General features: G+C 42.6%; 1 protein-coding gene across 9 annotated transcripts in view; it reads left to right on the top strand.

Annotated features, from left to right (window-relative positions):
• Nucleotides 1-18,954, top strand: part of R3HDM1 (R3H domain containing 1) — a 188,774-nt gene that overhangs the window by 138,360 nt on the left and 31,460 nt on the right. For all 9 annotated transcript variants that reach the window (XM_019522485.1, XM_019522483.1, XM_019522481.1 and 6 more), the window contains 2 exons: nucleotides 4,380-4,534; nucleotides 9,295-9,443. In XM_019522485.1, the coding sequence (XP_019378030.1) occupies nucleotides 4,380-4,534; nucleotides 9,295-9,443 (304 nt within the window). The remainder of the gene's footprint in view (nucleotides 1-4,379; nucleotides 4,535-9,294; nucleotides 9,444-18,954) is intronic.

Here is an 18,954-nt window from a genome sequence, read left to right as displayed (position 1 = left end):
TCGGGCCAAGGAAGAGTACTCCTCCTTGGTGACAGCTCCTCCCTTCCTCTGGTTGTACTCCCCCCTTTTAGTCCTCAGGCATTCCTGAATGCCCTTGCTGAGCCAAAGGGGTTTCTGAGCACTCTTACCCCCCTTGCTTCTCTCAGGGACTGTTACCCTTTGGGCCTGGAGGATCGCCCCCTTAAGGTATGACCATCCCTCATGGACTCCCATCTCTTCTACGTTCTGGGCCCTCAGTGCCTCCCCCACTAATCTCCGAAGCTCATTGAAACTAGCCCTTCTGAAGTCAAGGGCTTTAGTCTTGTTATAAGTCCTTGACACCCTGCACTGGATAGTGAATTCCAGCAGGTGATGACCACTATTGCCCAGGTGGTCAAGGACCTGCAGTCCCCTCACCAGATCGTCCCCAGTGGCCAGGACCAGGTCCAGCAAGGCGTTACCCCTAGTGGGGCTGTGCACCTCCTGGATAAGATGACGGTCCTGTAATGCAACCGGGAACCTGTGCAAGCGGTCAGACCTGGCTGTCTGCTCCTCCCAGCAAATGTCTGGGTAGTTTAGGCCACCCATGACAATGATATCCCCTTGACCTAACCACCTCCATAAGATGACCGGAGAAGTCCCGGTCCAGGTTTTCCCCCTGATTGGGTGGTCTGTAGTAGACACCCACTGTGAGGTCCCTTTCGCCATGCCCCCGTTGTAGTTTGACCCACAGTGTCTCCACCTGACCCTTCTCTAACCTGAAGCTAATCCTTGATGATGTGAGTTGCATTTTGACATAGAGCGCAACCCCCCCCCCCGCCTTTCCTCTCTGTAAATTCATCGCTAACACGGTTAATTTCTTGCTTTGATTTCCATGCATTGCACCCAGTCTTCTAAGAAAACTGAAAATGGGGCTAGCAAACAACTGACTGAATTCATTATAAACAGAATCCCATGTTCCGTTTGTACAGCTGTATAAAACGTTAGGTAGTTATCTTTCTTTTCTGATGTTCTACGTAAGTGTTCCATATTAATTCTACAAGTGTTTAGTATAGGCGTGGTCAAATTAACCTTTCAGATCTGATGCAGAGGCATCAATCTGTAGCACAAATACCTGCCAGTTTCATGCTGTCACTTTTTCAGATGGAACAGCAGCCATGCTTTTGGTACGTGCTACAAATGTTCAATAAAATGTAGGGGTCCACTCATATAGAATTTGGGGGCCAATACTGATGGCCAGTTTTTAAGGAGCCGTATCGGCTGATACTGATCCAATTCCAGTATGCAACCAGGCAACATAGAGAGTGGTGTCCAGCTGGTAAATGTGTTGTGGGAAAAGGGGCATGGGGGGAGGGGCAGATTGAGGCCCCCCACAGTGAGGGAGGGAGTGGGGCTGGGGCAGGCGCTGCGGAGTTAGGGTGGGGTGCAGGATGGAGCCACGAGCAACTCATCTGGGGAACTCTAGGGGGCCAGGGGAGTGGCTCCTGCCACAGTGCACCCCGGGAGGGCGTGTGCCCCTGGATATTTGTACAGAGTGAGGGCGGGCTGCCACTGTGAGCTGACGCCGGGGCTAGGCCAGGAGCTTGGAGTGGGTGGTGGCAGTGCTGGGAGGGGATTATGGGGGGGCTGCAGCCACCCCAAAATTCACCATAATCTCTCCCCCTCCCCATAACCCCCTCCAAAGGCACCAAAGGGCACCAAAATACAAGTTTGCCCAGGGCACTACACGCATGCACACACAAGCAGCACATGCTCACTGCAGGATTTCCTGCTACCCTGCCCCAGCAGATCCCCACCCCAGGTAGGAGGAGAAGCAGTGCACCTCCAGCTGCAGCTCAGGAGGAGCCAAGACAGTGCAGGCCGGGTGGCACCAATCCGGGATTTTTGTTGCCATTTTCATCAGCTAGCTGGGAATGCTAGTCCTGTGAAATCCAGGACTGTCCCAGCCAAACTGGGACATGGTTACTCTACTTAAAAGCCAAATCAATTGGATTTATTGCCTGGTGATATACCTTGTAACTAACATAGGATAGGAGCCCTATACAGGTTTTAAAGATATCGTAGCCACTTTTAAAGTATAGGGCTGACAAGTAGTGAATTACTGTTCCACTTTCTTCACTGTAAACCATTTACTGGAAGATCAAACCTTCAAGATGAAAGGTAATCAGTTTCCATGCTGGTATTGTTCTCATTAATACAGACTAATCTAATTGAGAATTGAATAGAAGAGAGTAGATGGCTAACCCACAGCACAGGTGCATAAGCACCGTCTTTAAGTGGTTTGTGACAGATCAGGGAGTGGAGAGGCACCACAATAGCAGATAAAACAGAAAGGAGAGCATCAGCTTGGTCAGGGAATAGAGGGCAGGGAGCAGACCGCAGAGCAGCAGATTAGGCAGGGGAGAGGGGATCAGAGTGGTGCTTGGGGGTCCTATTTGTGACATGCGTGTGAAAAAAGTTGGTTCACACTGGAGTAGAGAATCTGTCTAATTAGTAACCAACTGTACTGGCTTGTACTTGGTATTCTAATGTGTAGACAGATGGTTCCAGGTGAGGGAGCTTATCAGATTCATGTCAACTTTCTTACATGCTGGTCAGAGTTTCATAGTTTCTAGGGTCAGAAGGGACCTGAGCAGATTATTGAGTCCGACCCCCTGCCATGGCAGGAAAGAGTACTGGGGTCAAACGACTCCAGCAAGGTGTTCATCCAGCCTCCTCTTAAAGACCCCCAGGGTAGGAGCCAGCACCACTTCTCTTGGAAGTTGGTTCCAGATCTTCTGATATCTAGCTTAAATCTACCCTCTGCCGGCTTGTGACCATTATTCCTGGTCACTCCTGGTAGTGCTCATGGGAACAGGGACTTCCCCAGTGCCTGCTGGTCCCCTCTGACTAGTTTGTAACAGGCCACTAGATCCCCCCATAGCCTTCTCTTGTGGAGGCTGAACAGGTTCAGGTCCCGTAGCCTCTCCTTGTAGGGCCTGCCCTGCTGCCCCCTGATCATGCGAGTGGCCCTCCTCTGGACCCTCTCCACGTTGTCCACATCCCTCTTGAAGTGCGGTGCCCAGAACTGGACACAGTACTCCAGCTGCGGCCTGACCAGTGCCGCATAGAGGGGGAGGATCACCTCCCTGGACCTGCTCGAAATGCATCTGTGGATGCAAGACAGGGTGCAGTTGGCCTTCCTGACTGCATCCCCACACTGCCAGCCCATGTTCATCCTGGCATCAATGATGACTCCAAGATCCTTTTCTGCCTCTGTACTGATGAGAAGGGAGTTCCCCAGCCTGTCGGTATGCTGCTGGTTCTTCCTTCCCAGGTGCAGCACCTTGCACTTGTCAGTGTTGAATCCCATCTTATTCTCATCCACCCACCCCTGTAACCTGTCCAGGTCCGATTGGAGCCTATTCCTCCCTTCTAGTGTGCCCACGTCCCCCCACATCTTAGTGTCATCAGCAAATTTGAACAGGGTGCTTTTTACCCCCGCGTCCAAGTCACTGATGAAGATGTTGAACAGAGCGGGCCCGAGGACCGAGCCCTGGGGGAGCCCACTGGCCACATCCCTCCAGGTCGACAATGACCCAGCCACCACCACTCTCTGGGTGCAGCCCTCCAGCCAGTTGGCGATCCATTTGACTGTGTGGGTGTCGACACCACAGTCCCCCAGTTTCTTAATGAGAACAGGGTGAGAGACAGTGTCGAAGGCCTTCCGAAAGTCCAGGAAGACTATGTCCACTGCTACCCCTGCATCTAAGAGTTTACCGTTGAGTTTACAGTCTACCAGAAATAATTCACAATATGCATTCCTTCAGAAAAACTCCTTTAGAAAAACTCCTACTTGCACTTTTATAAAACTATTTTTACTAAGCTCTGCTGAGACTTGTCTACAGGTTTCTCCAGCTGTAGATGAATACCGCTGTTCGTGTTTAAAAATAAATAAATAAAAACATTTCCTTATCCCTGCTTATTAAAACACCTTATTAAAACTTACAGAGTGTATAAAGTCAAGTTCAATTTTTTTGCATTCATAATTTAATTAAAAACTCTAATCACTAAACACCCAATTCACTTCCTAGTCGGTTTCATTTTCTGGTTCTCTTCTAATGATGCCGTAATATAGTAATGCCAGAGTTGCAAAGACATCCGCAACTATATGGCCTATTTTTTGTTGTTAGTTTAATTTTCCATTGTAAGTTAAAATTCTAGTAACATTTCTGTTGCTCTTAATTCTTGTGTAAGTTGGTTCTGTCAGACCTTATATTCAGTCCATCATTCCTGTGAAAATGTTCCATTAGAAACCTGAATAACGTTGTATATCCTCTTTATATGTGCGTTTTTGTTTGAAATGTGTTTAAATATCATTTAATTGTTTTCAAATCATTTAAATATTTGTGTAATTACAGGTTACCAAGTTATGCCTAACCAGCAGCAAAACTACCAGGCGTTAGTTGGAGTTCAGCAGCCTCCGAATCAAAATCTAGTCAGTGGCCAACACAACAACATTGGAAACCAGATCCAAGGTGTCGTTGTCTCATATCCTTCAGTGCCAACTTACCAGGTGAATTCATAGCTCTATCTTCAGTTCATATCTTTATTCATAGCTTTTTCTTCAGTCAGTTTGCATTTAAAATGTGTATATCTGTATCTATACAACTTTTAAGCTGTAAAAAGCTACCAACAGAAGCTAGAGGATCTAAAGAGAGGGAGTTTTCTTTTGAAGTAGAAATAATAGAAAATACATAGTTGTCCTTTTTAATAGTTCTAATAATGTCATGGCTGATACAGACCAAACATAATATTAAATGGGGTACAGAGTACATAAAAACACTCTTAGGATTTGTGTCTCCTGTTACAGGGCAAATTGTTCTGCTTATTTCTGGTGTCCTGGGGAACCAGTTTTTCCACTGTTTACAACAAAATAACATAGAAACCTTTTTTTGGTATGCTGTTGTCATCTATTTTTCTTTGATTTACTGAATGCCAGAATAAGTCCATTTTCTTATCTTATCTGGACAGTTTGTCATGAAAGTTGTCAGTTAATGGAATCGTAGATCTTTGGTAAATGAGAATGTCCACTACAGGATAACTTCATGTAAATTGTTCGTTCATCAGCTTTCTATCTTGCCAGATCATGTTTTTGCATTCTCCACTTATACTTTCAACTTAAATGCTTTTAAAGTACTTACATAAAATGTGTTTCACAATACTAATTGAAGAAGCCAAGGTAAAACTTTTAATTTTCTATTTATTTTTAAAATAATACAAATATCTGCACAACCTTTTAAACTGTAGAAAGCTACCAACAGAAATTACTTGTACAAGATTGCTTGTATTATGAAAATGTTCTAACTCTTATGAAACACTTATAAAATATTGTTAAGTATTATCCCTGTTTTACAGAAGGAGCAACTGAGGCCTTGGCAGGTGTTAACATTACTGTTAATCAAGTCTTAACTAGTTACCCAGCCACACGTTCATTCAATTAATGGTGCAGTAAAACCAGGAACAAGCACAAAGTTATTACACAAAATGTATTTAAAAATTCCCATCACACTGTAGATTGTGAATGTGTGGCCAGTTAATCTGTACTCCCAGCCCCAGGAGCTCTTTGCTCTAGTGTAGGGGTCAGCAATGTTTTTGGGCACAATGCCAAAAACACCTGCAGCTTCAACTTGTAAGGTGTTGGTATTCCAGGGGCAGGCAATGGGGGAACCAGGAGCAGCCCAATCCTTGTGGCAGCACAGCCCTGGCCCCTTCCCCACTGTCAGCCCCGAGACGCACGTGCCAAGCAAAATGCCTTTGTGTGCCATGCTCTGGCACCTGTGCTGGGGGTTGCCTACCCCTGCTGTAGTGCCTTCCTGAGGCCGAGACTGCCCATCAGATGCCTGGTGCTCCAAGTTGGAGGAACCAGGCACCTGGCTTGCTGTCGTGATCCTGGGCTCCCCCTTGCATTGGCAGTAGAGCACAATTGGGATCTAATCCATGATCCCAACAGTTGCGCTTCCTGCCTTGCATGTGGCATGGTTAGCAGCATGATTATTGGGATTGTTGATAATTCTTATCGCACCTTTAATTGAATGTCTGCCAGGAGCCTGAGACAGAGAATTTAATTGATTTGTCTCAGGGCACACCATAAGTTGGAAACAGAATAAGGATCTACTGTCTCCCTATTCCAACACACTTTCTATTAGAAGGCCCTGTCAGCTTGTCCTCAGTAGCTTTCCTGAGTAATAGTGCTTATTCTTATATCACTAAGTCTGTTTAAAAAAATAATACCTTTGATCCCTAGCTGTCATGTAACTTTTTTCATATCCTCTCCTAACATCAGATAATATTGCCATTTAACTAAATATATAATTAATCGTGATGATCTCTGACAATTCTGTAAAAATATTCAGTATAGTTTAGATAACTAAGATTTTCTGGGTTTGGATTTTAATCAGTTTTTTTTTTTTTATGAAGACAGTGGAAGCTGAGCAATTTTTAGTAGATTGTCAACGTATATTCCACCCTGTGAGATGAGGTGTTTTGGGGCAGCAGTGTTTGTTGAGGCCATATGTGTGTGCCATACTCTTATGTCCTCCTGCCTGAGTGCAAAAAGGGGAGAACAGACCATGCCATCCCCCTCTTTTTATTGTTGATGGCTCAGGCAGAACCCCTACAGTGTCTGCCTGGGTCATTGTGCGCTGTTAGTCTCGTTGACTATTGACAGAAGAAATTCTTATTTTAGCCATGTGGACTGCCTAGCTCCATGGCTATTTACTAAGCACTTCTGCCCAAATATGTGTGATTTGAATTGAGATAAATTAGCTTCTTTCTGTGCTATTGAGGTGGCTTATCCACAAGTTAAGAAGGATAACCAATTACCTTCAGTTCCTTACAGGCCGTGCTGGACACATCCGCTGTACTGGCAAATACTGTGGCCATGGACAGGCATTACATTTATGTTGGGAGAAAAACCATTCTCCCAGCACAGCTGTTCAAAGAGTTTATTGTGGAAGAGGACTGGCTCTTCCACAAGAAATTTAGATCCGTGCCTACCAAGAAGATCTCCCTCCTCTCTCTAACAGTCCTAAAATGGATTTCCACTGCAGGAGAATGCCCCCCCCCCCCCCCCCCCCCCCACATCAATTGGATGATTGGCAGGAAAGGAAGGGCATTCTCCTGCGACTACAACCCTTCCCAGACCCCCCAGAGGATTGCCCCTGTAAGAAAATCCCCCCACTCTTGGCCCCCGTTCTTCCCCAATTCCCTGCACTTCTCTGTGTCAGCTTAAAGGAATGTAGCAGGTGGGTGGCAGGTAGCTGTGCCATAGTGGCCACCCTCCCAAGGCTTCACGAGTTGTCACTACCAGAGTATACACTCTTCCAATCCCCATCACTCCTTCCGGGTCATCTCAGAGTAATGCATGAGAAAATGGGCCATAGGAAGAAAATCAGATATGATAGAAGTGCCACTGGCCCCTATACCAGCAGGGAATTTACTAGGGCTTCTGGCAGACATTACACTTTAAGTTAATCCATTTTAAGTAGTAACCTGGCCACATGCTTAAGCCGTTACATAATATGTATACTAACTTTGTGGCTGATTCCCATCACACCTTGTACTGAATGTGTGGTTGCTCCCAACCTTGGGAGTGTCCTGGAGCCTTTCAGAACTGATTGCCAGCCATGCATTTGTGGCATAGCAGGAGGCAAGATTATTGGGACTGCAGATCAGATCCCATGGTGCCTTTTATAATTGATTCTTTGTTGTGGCCTAGGTAAAATATGCTCAGATGGCCCTAAGAAATAAAGCACACCTCAAACTACGGAGGAAAGCTGAAAAATCCCAGCAGTCCTGTCAACTGGACCGGAAGGACAATTTCCCCAAATTAGTTGATCAAATTTGATTCTGAGTGCATGAGATGCACATGTGTTCAGGTGGATTCCATGTGAATAATCACTTGAAGTATTAAAAATGGTTGCTTATCTTAGAGCAACTGTTTCCTCATGGTGTGCAGTGCACCTAGACTGCACAACCTGTTCTTACCCCACTGTGATTCTGTAATGGTCAAGGTACTGAGAGATGGTTAGATCTGCTCTGCCCTTTATTCCCTTACATCAGGGTGGGCAAAATGCGGCCTGGGGGCCAGTTGTGGCGTGCCAGGCCATTCTATCTGGTCCATGGGGCCCCTAAAAAATTTAGAAAATTAGTATTTATCTGCCGTGGGTTGCCTGTCATGCGGCCCTCGACAGCTTGCCAAAACTCAGTAAGCGGCCTTCTACCCAAAATAATGGCCCGCCCCTGCCTTACGTGGTGGGACACTAAAACAGTCTAAGAAAGAAGACACTCACTGCTAGCTAAAGAATTGTATTTCGTTCAGATGTGGACAACACATCCCAAGAACCAGGCATTTTTAAAGTTCAGTAATTGTTCTTTTGCTACTAGAGGAAGCTCCAACACAAGTTGAAAAGCATCCTGCTATTTTTAAGCAATTCATCTCATGTCTCCATAGTTGGATAGCTATTCTAGATTGCTTTTTCATTTGTTTTTATGCATCTGTATTTTAGACTGCTGCGTTCATCTGCATCTTTGCTACTGCTACTCTGCTATTCTACATTCTTAAGACAACCAGTTTGTCTGTTAAAGTAACTGAGGAAAATATACCATCACTCTTAGTATATATAGTTTAAATAGTTCTCAAATAGAAATTTGGCTCAGGGTTCTTCCTTGACACTCCAAGCAAAGTATCAGACTTGCTTCTTAAATGTGATAGCGTACTGTTGTATGGAGGTCGATTTCTTGTTTTGCCTAGGTCCTTAGTCAACCTTCACAGTCACCTCTTCAGTAATAACAAGTTGTACACTGAATCACAGCAAAAATGAAATCGGAGTATAGAAAACCAAACAAAGTTTTGCCTGATAAGTTGTTGGAATCATCGTTTGCTCTTTACCTTCCTCTGTATAGATAAGCTAATGGTTTTAGCTATTTCAAGCTGTAAACTTAGCCTGATGGCTTTACATATTTAATAAGATCTGTATTATTTTACTTGGTTTTTTTAATTACTCAAATGTTAAATCTGTTGCAGTCCCATCTGCTTGAAGTACATCATATTGCACAAGATCATCAAATAACCTTAGAATACTAGCTACAAATTAGGGAGTTTTCTAGAATGGATTATTTCTCAAGTGAAAAAAAAAAGATGGGATTACTGTATATTTTATCGTATAAGGTTAGATATATTTTTAACAAACTCATATAAATGATTGAGTAATCAGGAGACAGAGGAGAACTTGTCTGCAAAAGAAAGTAAGTCTTAATGCTCTCAATCTTTAGGTTTCAATGCCTCAAGGTTCCCAAGGAATGTCCCAGCAGACATATCAGCAGCCTGTTATAATTCCCAATCAGGCAAATCAAGGATTGCCCACAACAGGAATGCCAGTTTACTACAGTGTCATTCCATCAGGTCAACAGAATAATTTAAGGTGAGTTTAACTCAATGACTTGATCTTGAGTAACCCAGCAGCAGCAGAATGCCCAGGCAGTTTCCTTGTACTATCTAACACTTTCAGTATTTGCTTTAGGATCACCTTTTACAGCTAGAACGATAAAGATACAGTTTTGTTACCAATCTTCACTTCCTTTTATATGTGCAAGTAAAATAGAACAACTTGTATCTGCTGTAATAGGAACCGACTCATTTCTGACCACAGAAGTGCTGTGAAATATTTTTACAGCACTTCCCATAGCAGTTATCATATACCTAGGTGTTCCTTTTTGGGTATTTATTTGTGGGAAACGTTGTTTTTACATGAAACACCAGGATGTGCCATATTTCTGCAATGGTACATAAAACCATGGGGGAAATGTTTTTGGTCGGTAGTTTTGTCACAAAAATGACTTTGGGAAGGGACAGCCATAGCCAGTTGAGGCCCCAAAGCAGACTGAGAGTAGTGATTTACACTCTTGTCGGAGGGTTTTCTGGCAAATCTTTCCTTTGCTACACAAATGCACAGCCTCTTAAAATTTGCACAGTTCTGTCAGGCGTAATACATAAAGAAATTGTGGTAAACTGATGTCATTTGTTAAAAGGCTTATTTTTTTTCTATTTTTAGCTAGAACGACCTTCCCTCTTTCATTAGCACAGTATAAGATGGAAGCTCATGTACTGCAGCACTTAAGGAATTATCACTACGCAGCTGCGTCTACTTGAATAAGCCTGAATGCCTTATCTTTGTGTATTGCAGTCCTTTCTCGTGTCACTTCCTTGTTAAACTTCCAAAGCAATAACGTTTGTTGCTGAGTGTAGTATTGTATCTGGTCTATGCTTTACTTCAACAAGAAACACTATAGTGTGACATAGGCAGGCAAGGTTCTTTGGGTTGATGTGATATCTTTTATTAGACCAGCCGTAGTGTGGCAGTCAGAGATGACTGTCCAGAACACAGTGGTTCTCAACCTTTTTAGACTCAAGGTACCAGATTTGAGGCATTTTCTGAGGGGCGCCAGCTCTTAGACTTCTCTCTCTTCCTGACTACAGAAAACTAATAGAGCAATTTTTCTGTGGCGTAGAACTCAGATCACAGCAGGTCAGAACGTATTTAACGCTGTGGATTCCTATTTGAAAAATCTGGGTTTATCTTATGAATCATATTTGCATACCTAACAGTGAGAAAACTATGTGGCTCTGCATAGCACCCTTGAAAGGATCTCAAGGCACAGCAGGGTGCCATGGCATCCTGGTTGAGAATCAGTTGTCTAGAAGCTAATGACATCAATTTGCTATTATCAAAATAGATTTCTGGGTTGGGCCATTTAAATAGGGAAAATAGAACACCCTCCTGCTCTGTTCTGTACCAAATTCTTAAACTTGTACCAGGACACTCTTGGCAAGATACGCACGTACTGTGGACACAAGAATGTGTGCGCATGCATGCATGTGGGTCTGTATGTGTGTGCAACACGTGTTCTACTTACTGGAATGGAAGTTGTTTAGTAAATATAATAGTTAATAAAGTCAATAGTTTAGAAGGTTTCTTTCAATAGTAAAGGGCATATCTTTTTCATCTAAACACTTCTCAGAACCTATTTGATTTTCCCCAACTCATAGTTTAAGTAGTCTCCCTAAACTGCTTTAGTATTTGGGCCGAGAGAGTCAAGTTTTAGGTTGTGTGAGGTGTTGGTTTTTTATTTTTTGTTGTTTGTTTTGGGCTTTTAATTATGATGATCATTTTGCCTTCCACAGTTCAAAATAATGGAAATAGAATAAGAGATGGAGTAGTTTAATGTTTTTTATGCAAATCTTGTTTTTCTCTCAGTTGTGTTGAGTTTTAACTGAAGTTTCATGTTCATTTTCTGTCCTTGATCTTGCTTTGTTTTCTCAGGTGAATGTCTGTGTCTGTCTGTCTGTTTCTCTTTCAGATGCCTGACCCCATTTTGCCTACTTCTTTCACTGTGTTTTTCTTGGTGTCTCATGGATCAGTTTGTCACACAAACTTCCTTGGAAGTAACTGCCCTCTCCCTCTTCCTGCTTCCATTTGGAGTCTGTGTGAAACCACATCCCCATGGATACTTCATTATTAAAAACTAGTTAGTGGTTATTTAAACAAAATACTTTTAAAGTTTTACGGAATAATGTTGTAAAGAGTTGTTAGTCTAGGCTGGAAGGAATGATAAAACAGGAAGGATTGCCTATCCCATCTGATTCTGTACATCAGGGCTGTCCAACTGTCCACACCTGGCCCCAGAGGAGTTAACTTGTGGCCCCAGTCCTCCTGGTTGAGGTACTGCTCCCCACATTGCTTTCCTCCTGATGCTGATGGAGCCTATCAGCTCCCCCTCCCCTTCTGCTTCCACTGCCAGCTCGAGGCATGGGGTGGCACAGCATGGCCAACAGGGCTGAGGAAAGGGGGGGCACACAGCACGGTGTAATACAGTGAGCAGGCACTCACGGCAGGGGAATGAATGTGGAAGTGTGCTGGGGGAAAAGGGACACCTGTGCCACAGAACTTGGACAGCCCTTCTTCCTATTGGAAACTGGTTCTCCAGATGGGATACACCAGGGCTGTGCGCGCGTGTGTGTGTATGTCTATTTTTAATTGAAGTTGCTATCCTATTTCTGCTATCTGTCAATATTTCGTCTTCAGAGACCTTGTCTGTGTCTTGTAGAGCACTATGTACACAGATAGAGGTCTGTAGCTTAAGATAATAGATAATCACATCACGCCTGATGATACAGCTCTGTAAAATCTTTATATCCCCTAGAAGCTGCAGAAAAAATGTAGAATCAGTCAAAATAAACAGTTGCAAGACCTCCTTTCAAAACAGGCTTGCTAAAGGATTAGCTTCTTATTAGACAAATTGATTCAAAGAAGAAAAGCAGCCCAGGGTCAGGATTTGCCAGTATATGAACTCAGATGTATCACTCTTGAAACTGAGATTCTTTTTGTCACAGCAGTCTAGACTGCAAAAACATGTTTGCTCGGGGTTTTCCACTTATCTCAATAAGAAAAACAGCTTGTAAGCATCACTTTTTCTTTAATAAATATTTCTTCAGGTCATGAATGTGTGACCATTCCTCACTCTCAGTAAATAGAAGGGATAGAGGGGCAGGTCAGACCATCTCTTTTAACAAGGCTTGGTAAAGAAGTCTTGGGTAAAGGCCTGTTTCTCCTTCTGCAGGTTTTTTCTGTCTATTTAAAAAAGTGCTGGCAATTAACATCCAGAAAGTATAAAGGGTAGTCTCTAATAAAATAAGAAAACAAATATATCGGGACTATACAGTTGTAAGAACAAACAAACTGTGCTAAGCCAAATTCAGTATTTGTTTTTATATTTTAAGCTACAAAATAAATGAGAGGAATGTACAAGATTCACTTGGTACTCTATGCACTTATAATCTTAACAAATGTAACCCAGATTTCTGTGGATTCCAGCATTGTAACATGGATCAAAAATGGCTGAAGAACTTAAACAATAGGGGTAAAGATAAGTAAGTGGCTGGGGGAACTTTCCAAAGGTGGCTGATGTTTGTCCTTGCTTTTTTTTTAGCATCATTGGTTAGCTACAATAAATCTTTAACAGCATATTAATTTAAGTCTTACAGATGCATATAAACAGTGAAGTTGTTCTAAATACCAGCAAGAACAAAAGAATAAATACAAGTAGGCATTAAAATGTTGAATATGATGGGAAATAATAAAACAAGACTATAATTGGATAGAAATTAGGATATTCAGAATGAGGAAGAAATCAGAAAAGAAGTAATAACTGAGCTTAGCTTGCAAAATGACATATTAGCTGAGAAGCCTAGGTGCACGTGTTTTGAGCTACGTATAAGTTGACCTTATGTAAAAACGGCAAGGGAACTGATCAGTCCTTTCCATAGGACACTGGTGAAGTTACTCCTAAAAGGCCTGTGAACTTTTCCATAGTTCTGTGCCAGCAAAATGTCAAGAAAATTGTCAGAGTCCTTCAACTGAAAGAATCCATTTATGAGGAAAGATGCTTTATTCAATGACATATCGTTTGGGGATTTGACAGTTATCAACAATTACTTCAGAAATACATGCATTAAGTGCTTGCTCCTGCATAAGTGCCATTGAAGATGGAGAGAGAGTGGGACTATTGAGCACAATGTTATTTTCTAACCCAATTTACTGAAGCAAGATAGAGACACTTTGACAGCAAGGACTGTATGCTTGGCATACATGATTAGGCAGCAAGCATCTGGCTGAGAGGGACGCCACTTTCTGAATCTCTGATGGTTTCAGTCAGTGCCCAGCCTCCATGGCAATGCCAGTTCTTTCTTTATGCTATGTGTAACAGTGAATAATACTACTCTTGGTTGGCAGTTGGAGTTGTAAGTGGATTGTTGCTCAATTATTGCAATTATTGATTAATTATTGCTTAATTTCTTAAGTAATTCCATAGCTACACCTAACTTTTTTCCGGTCACTCTCATTATATCATTACCAGTTTCATTTCAGGGTAACCGTAAGTTCTTGCTCACACTCTGCAGTACCATCATTTTTAAAATATTTGGTTGTATAGAATTTCAGAATACATACTGGAAGCCGACTCGGCTAGCTCGTGGACTTTCAAGAGTGCGCAGTAGAGTGCAGAATGCCACAAAGAAATAGTGTGGACAGACTTCTTGTAGGGAGTGATAGGCAAACAGACTGTCTACAAAATTTGTTCACATGTCAGAGGGTTTGTCTATACAGGAAGATTTAGAAAGCTAAACCAGATTCATTAAAGGTATGAATTTACGGTGTATTAAAGCTTATTAAAACCATGCCTTGGGGCTCTCATTCAGAAGTACAATGGTTTGAATTAATTTTAGTTTAATTTGCTTCCAAAGCAATCTTAAGAAACGCTGCTGGTAATGACTCTTGTCCTATGTCTGTTTACACTGTACTGTCTATCAGTAGCTATATATACATTGTTGTAACCTGATTTTTTTTAACTCTGTTTTTAATTAAGAACTGCATCCTCATTTGAGAAATCAGTTTTGCTGTTGTTGAATTAAAACAGAAACTTATTTTAAAGTCTTGACAGAGCTGTTGATTGTTATAAAAATAAACTGTCCAGATAAGCTAGCAAGGGAGTGAGGGCTTTTTTTCTTTAATTATTCCTGAATATCAGCTCACTGAAAGGGCGTTGTAGGAAGATCAGCATCAGGGACCAGTCTCACATGCAGTTGCATAAATAGGATCTGACAAATTTTATTTCAGTTCCCAAGAATCCCTTCAGCCTGGTATGGCAGAATCTGTGATTTTTGGGATCCAAGATAAAATTCTTCCCAGATTAGATTAGATCCCAGTCACGCAATTAAATTAACATGTTCCAGGAACCTTATATTCAAACATTTGTCATTATTCTACCTGTTTTCTGATTTATGAAATTCTTTTTATCTTTGTCTCACTTTCACAGTGTACTTTAAAAACTGCTTTATTACAAATTTTTGCAGTCTCCAGTACTATTAATATTACACTAATAGCAAACTTCAGAGTAATTTCATCCTTTGTGTAAACCAGCACATGAATATTCACAGAAAGATAAGAGATATATCTGAGAAGAGATGTCTCAGTGTTTTACGTTCAGGGTAGTGCACTCTCTCTCATTTTAACTTGTGCTGATTTGTTCAGTTTAAACTGAAGTGATATTTGTTTTGCTCTAAATTAATAGGATCTGTTTAAATTGTCAGGCAAATAGCAAAGTACAATAGATATGATAAGACAATGACAGATATTAAAAACCAGCAAGGTCTCAATTTTATTATTTCTGCAATAGGTAATATTAAAAAATATATTTTCCATCCCTTCATTGGTGTTTTTTTACCTGCCATCACTGAAGTGGAATACAGCAGTGGTGCCTGGCCTTCTGGCCCCACCACATGGATGAGTGGTGCAAGTTTGGTCTGTAGGCTAGATCCAGTCCACGCGCTCAGATCTGACCTGCTGACCCAGCTCTGGCCCCATGTGTGCTAGATCAGGCACAGGCACAGGGCTATATCATCCTGCCCACAAAGCTTTGGTGGTGGGAGAATGGTACCAGCATCAATTTCCAGCATTCCCCCAGTGCCAAATTGCTGGACCTTTGGGGAGTGCCACAGGCTGGATCGCACAGCTCTGCAGGCTGAGCATCCCTGAAATATAGGAACACAGAGGTGTGACCTTGAGTCAAACTCGTAGTCCCATTTTGATATTATAGTTCTGACAGCAGCCTTAATACTGATACCGATACTTCAGGTTGTTCCCTCCAGAGACCTACATACATTGTGCACCTAGTCAGTTAGGCAAGTGGTGTCCAACTTGTCTGGCCCAAGTGGTGCAGGGCCAGCTCGTGGGTTGGATCCAAAGCACAAGGCTGGTTTGCAGGCTGGCATTATCTAACCTGCCAAGCTGAAACTTGGCAGTGACAGTATGAATTGCTGTGGTTTCTGGAGCTATGGCAGTCGTCATTCTTCCCAGCACCAAATTTCCAGCTCATGGGCCAGGTAATGTGGCTTCATGTTAGATATCTGGCCTGCAGGGCTGGAGATTTGGTGGTAGGGCAAGCAACATCAATATCCATTGCCACAGTGGCTCTGGGAGCCACTGCAATTAACACTGTCGTGCTCACCATGCTACCAAATTTTCAGGACTGTGGAGAGTCTCTTGGGTTGGATGAGGTGGCTTTGTGGGACTCATGGGGTGTTTTCTTGAGTTTGTTGTACTGATATGGCATATATAGTCTCTACAGATATTGTAGGTAGTGTCAAGCCATATTTAGCCTTATTGACCTTTTATTTATATTCATTGTGGTATTTGCTATAACATGTATTTTTTATATGTTACGAGAGACTCAGGTTTGCGCAATATGATACTGCTGGTTTTCAAGTGATAAACCATGCCGTTCTTTGGCACCTAGGAGAGATACAAAGCCTAAATGGCTGAAGAACAGTAATTGTTGAGAATTAACATTTGACGTGAGTTGTTTACTCATCTCTCTTGCTGAATTGCTCTGCGGCACAGGAACCAGGGTCTTCCAGGCCATCCTGAATTTGTTGCAAAAGAAGAATAACACCTGGCTATTCAAGTGACTGGGAGGAGGACATCTCTCAGAGTGGAGAGACTAAGTGCGAGACAGGATAATTAGGATATTGGATTCTTCATGTCTGAAAGGATGCACATATTCTCCTGGTCGTAATTACACCAGGAAAGATTTCTGCTCTGGTAAACATGCACCTCTGGGGGAGCAGGAAGTTAGATGCATAGTATAGGTTCCTTGAGAATCTAGTGAGGAAGGTATGTAAATAGCCAGATAATAAATTGTCCTCAATTGTAATTGTACTTGAGAACATTAGGTTTGTCTCTAGTTTTGCTGGGGCACAAGAAAACATTGGAGTCCTTCAGCTAGATGGCTAAGTTGAAACTGCCTTTTTTGGATTTATGGTGCGGGATAAGAACAGGTTAGTGTTCTGATAGTTTCTTTCCCTTGTTTATCCTTTTAGCACTGTCTAGATCTCGGCATGTGGTTACAATTTTCTTATGCTTGTTCTTGTTTTTAGAATAAACACTTTTGTTATCTAACTCACCTATTGTCAGTGTTAATTTGGATCTTGGAGCGCTTGCCCATCCAGGCCAACCTCTTTTCCAGAAGAGGGAACCATCTTCTTTGAGCACATGACCAGAGGACAGTATAGTTCTTTTAGCTGGCGGAAATCCTCTCTTCTAAGAGCTGGCAAGGCCTGGGTGAGAGGCTTAGCTGAGGTTTCATAGGTCAGTAAGGTGACTTTTGCAGGAACTGTCTGTTTGTGGCAGTCGAGCAGCAGATGGCAGGGGGTTTGCACCTGAGTGGTGCCCCTGAAGATCTGTGTGAGCACTCCAGTAGTGTCTTTCAGAGGTGCACCTGGCCACATCCAGGGTCAGAGAATGTCACAAGGCTATAATCTGGTCACCCCTGAGTTAGGATGTAGTGAAGGTGAAATGCCAGCATCTCATCTTGGCACCAAAAGCCCTCAGTTTGGCAGTGATGCACCAATCTGTCTATATCCAGCAAAGTATTTAAGCACCAACCTAAAGGTTGTGTTTTTGTCAGTGTGTTGCTGTGTAGGGTTGGATTGAAGTACATGCTAATTCTTTACTAAATAGAGGACTCAAGGGATTGAGTGAAGTACTTGCTTCCCAGGCCCTTGATTCTGTGATGCAGGAGAGAAGGCATGAATCAAGTTTTAAATAGTAAAAGGGGCGAGAAATTAACACGAGGCAAATGGATGAAATATTTGAAAATAGGTGATAAGAGGGATGTGTAGAATCCTAGCCCTTTAACTCATTATTTTTGAGAAGACTCTTGTTGCATCTATGATGGAATCGGATGCTTTCCAAAATGTTTTGTATAGAATGCAGAGTTGAAAATTGCCTTTTGCTGATACTATAGAGGTATGAAAACTGAGTATAGCAATTAGATTTGTATTTATCATTATCTTGAGCGTAGTAATGTGGTTCAAGATGCAGTTTTCCATATTACTGAAAAATGGTACTAAGTAGAACTTGGTTTACAGTACCGTACTTTCTTACAGACCACAACCTTCCCCTCCCTCCCGCCCCCAAAAATAAGACCTACATCATGTTTTTGGAAGACAGGATATAGGGGGAAAGATTTTTCCAGAGTCGTGGCTAACTGTGTGACATGGACTAAGTCCTTCTGGAAACAGTGTCCAGGAAGTGCAGCATCCCAGGAGATGGTCTAAGTGAGGCAGCAGGAACTTCCATGTATAGCAGGACCCAGCAACAAGGCAAGACTCCAGACCCTTTCAAGGACAATATGCAAAGCCATTACTCCTTTGCTGTAAATAGTTCTTTATATAAATTCCTGTAAATAATAAAATGTTGTTTCCACGCCACAAGCCTCATCAAGATATTACCGACTGCGTGTAGAATTCATTGAGCTAGCTCAGTTGCTGCTTGTGGCACAAGCTAGCTGCTACAGTGCCAACATCCAGTGTGCCTGTAGCGACTCCAAGTCTCTTAGCTGTTGGGAGAGGATTAACACTGGACTCTGCCCCTTCTCCTTGGTGGGCCACATAGAAGCAAGAGACATTCTACCACAGCATCTCCATGCTTCTAGTCCAGCAAGGAAAAATCAGTTTCCCGCATAAGATGCACACCCCAGTTTTGAAGGACTTATTTTCATAGATTTCATAGACATTAGGGCTGGAGGGGACCTCGGAAGATCATCGAGGCCAGCCCCCTGTCCCGGGGCAGGAAGTCAGCTGGGGTCATAGGATCCCAGCAAGATAAACATCCAGATTTCTTTTGAAGGCATTCAAAGAAATTTTGGAGAAACAGATGCATATGGTGTGCAAGCAAATGCAATATTATCTATGTATCTACCAGTTTTCTCTGCTTTAGAACCTGAATGCATACTAATGGCAACCTGAGAGTAATACAACCTTCACAAGAATATCTGTTCTTTTTAAAAGACTGCAAGTAGTGATGTTAATCTTACTCT

Source organism: Gavialis gangeticus, unplaced genomic scaffold (assembly GCF_001723915.1).
Source record: "Gavialis gangeticus isolate Ggan-Ray unplaced genomic scaffold, GavGan_comp1, whole genome shotgun sequence".
Classification (NCBI taxonomy): domain Eukaryota; kingdom Metazoa; phylum Chordata; order Crocodylia; family Gavialidae; genus Gavialis; species Gavialis gangeticus.
The sequence above is the reverse complement of the archived record's forward strand: the minus strand, read 5'-3'. Positions and strand labels throughout refer to the sequence as shown.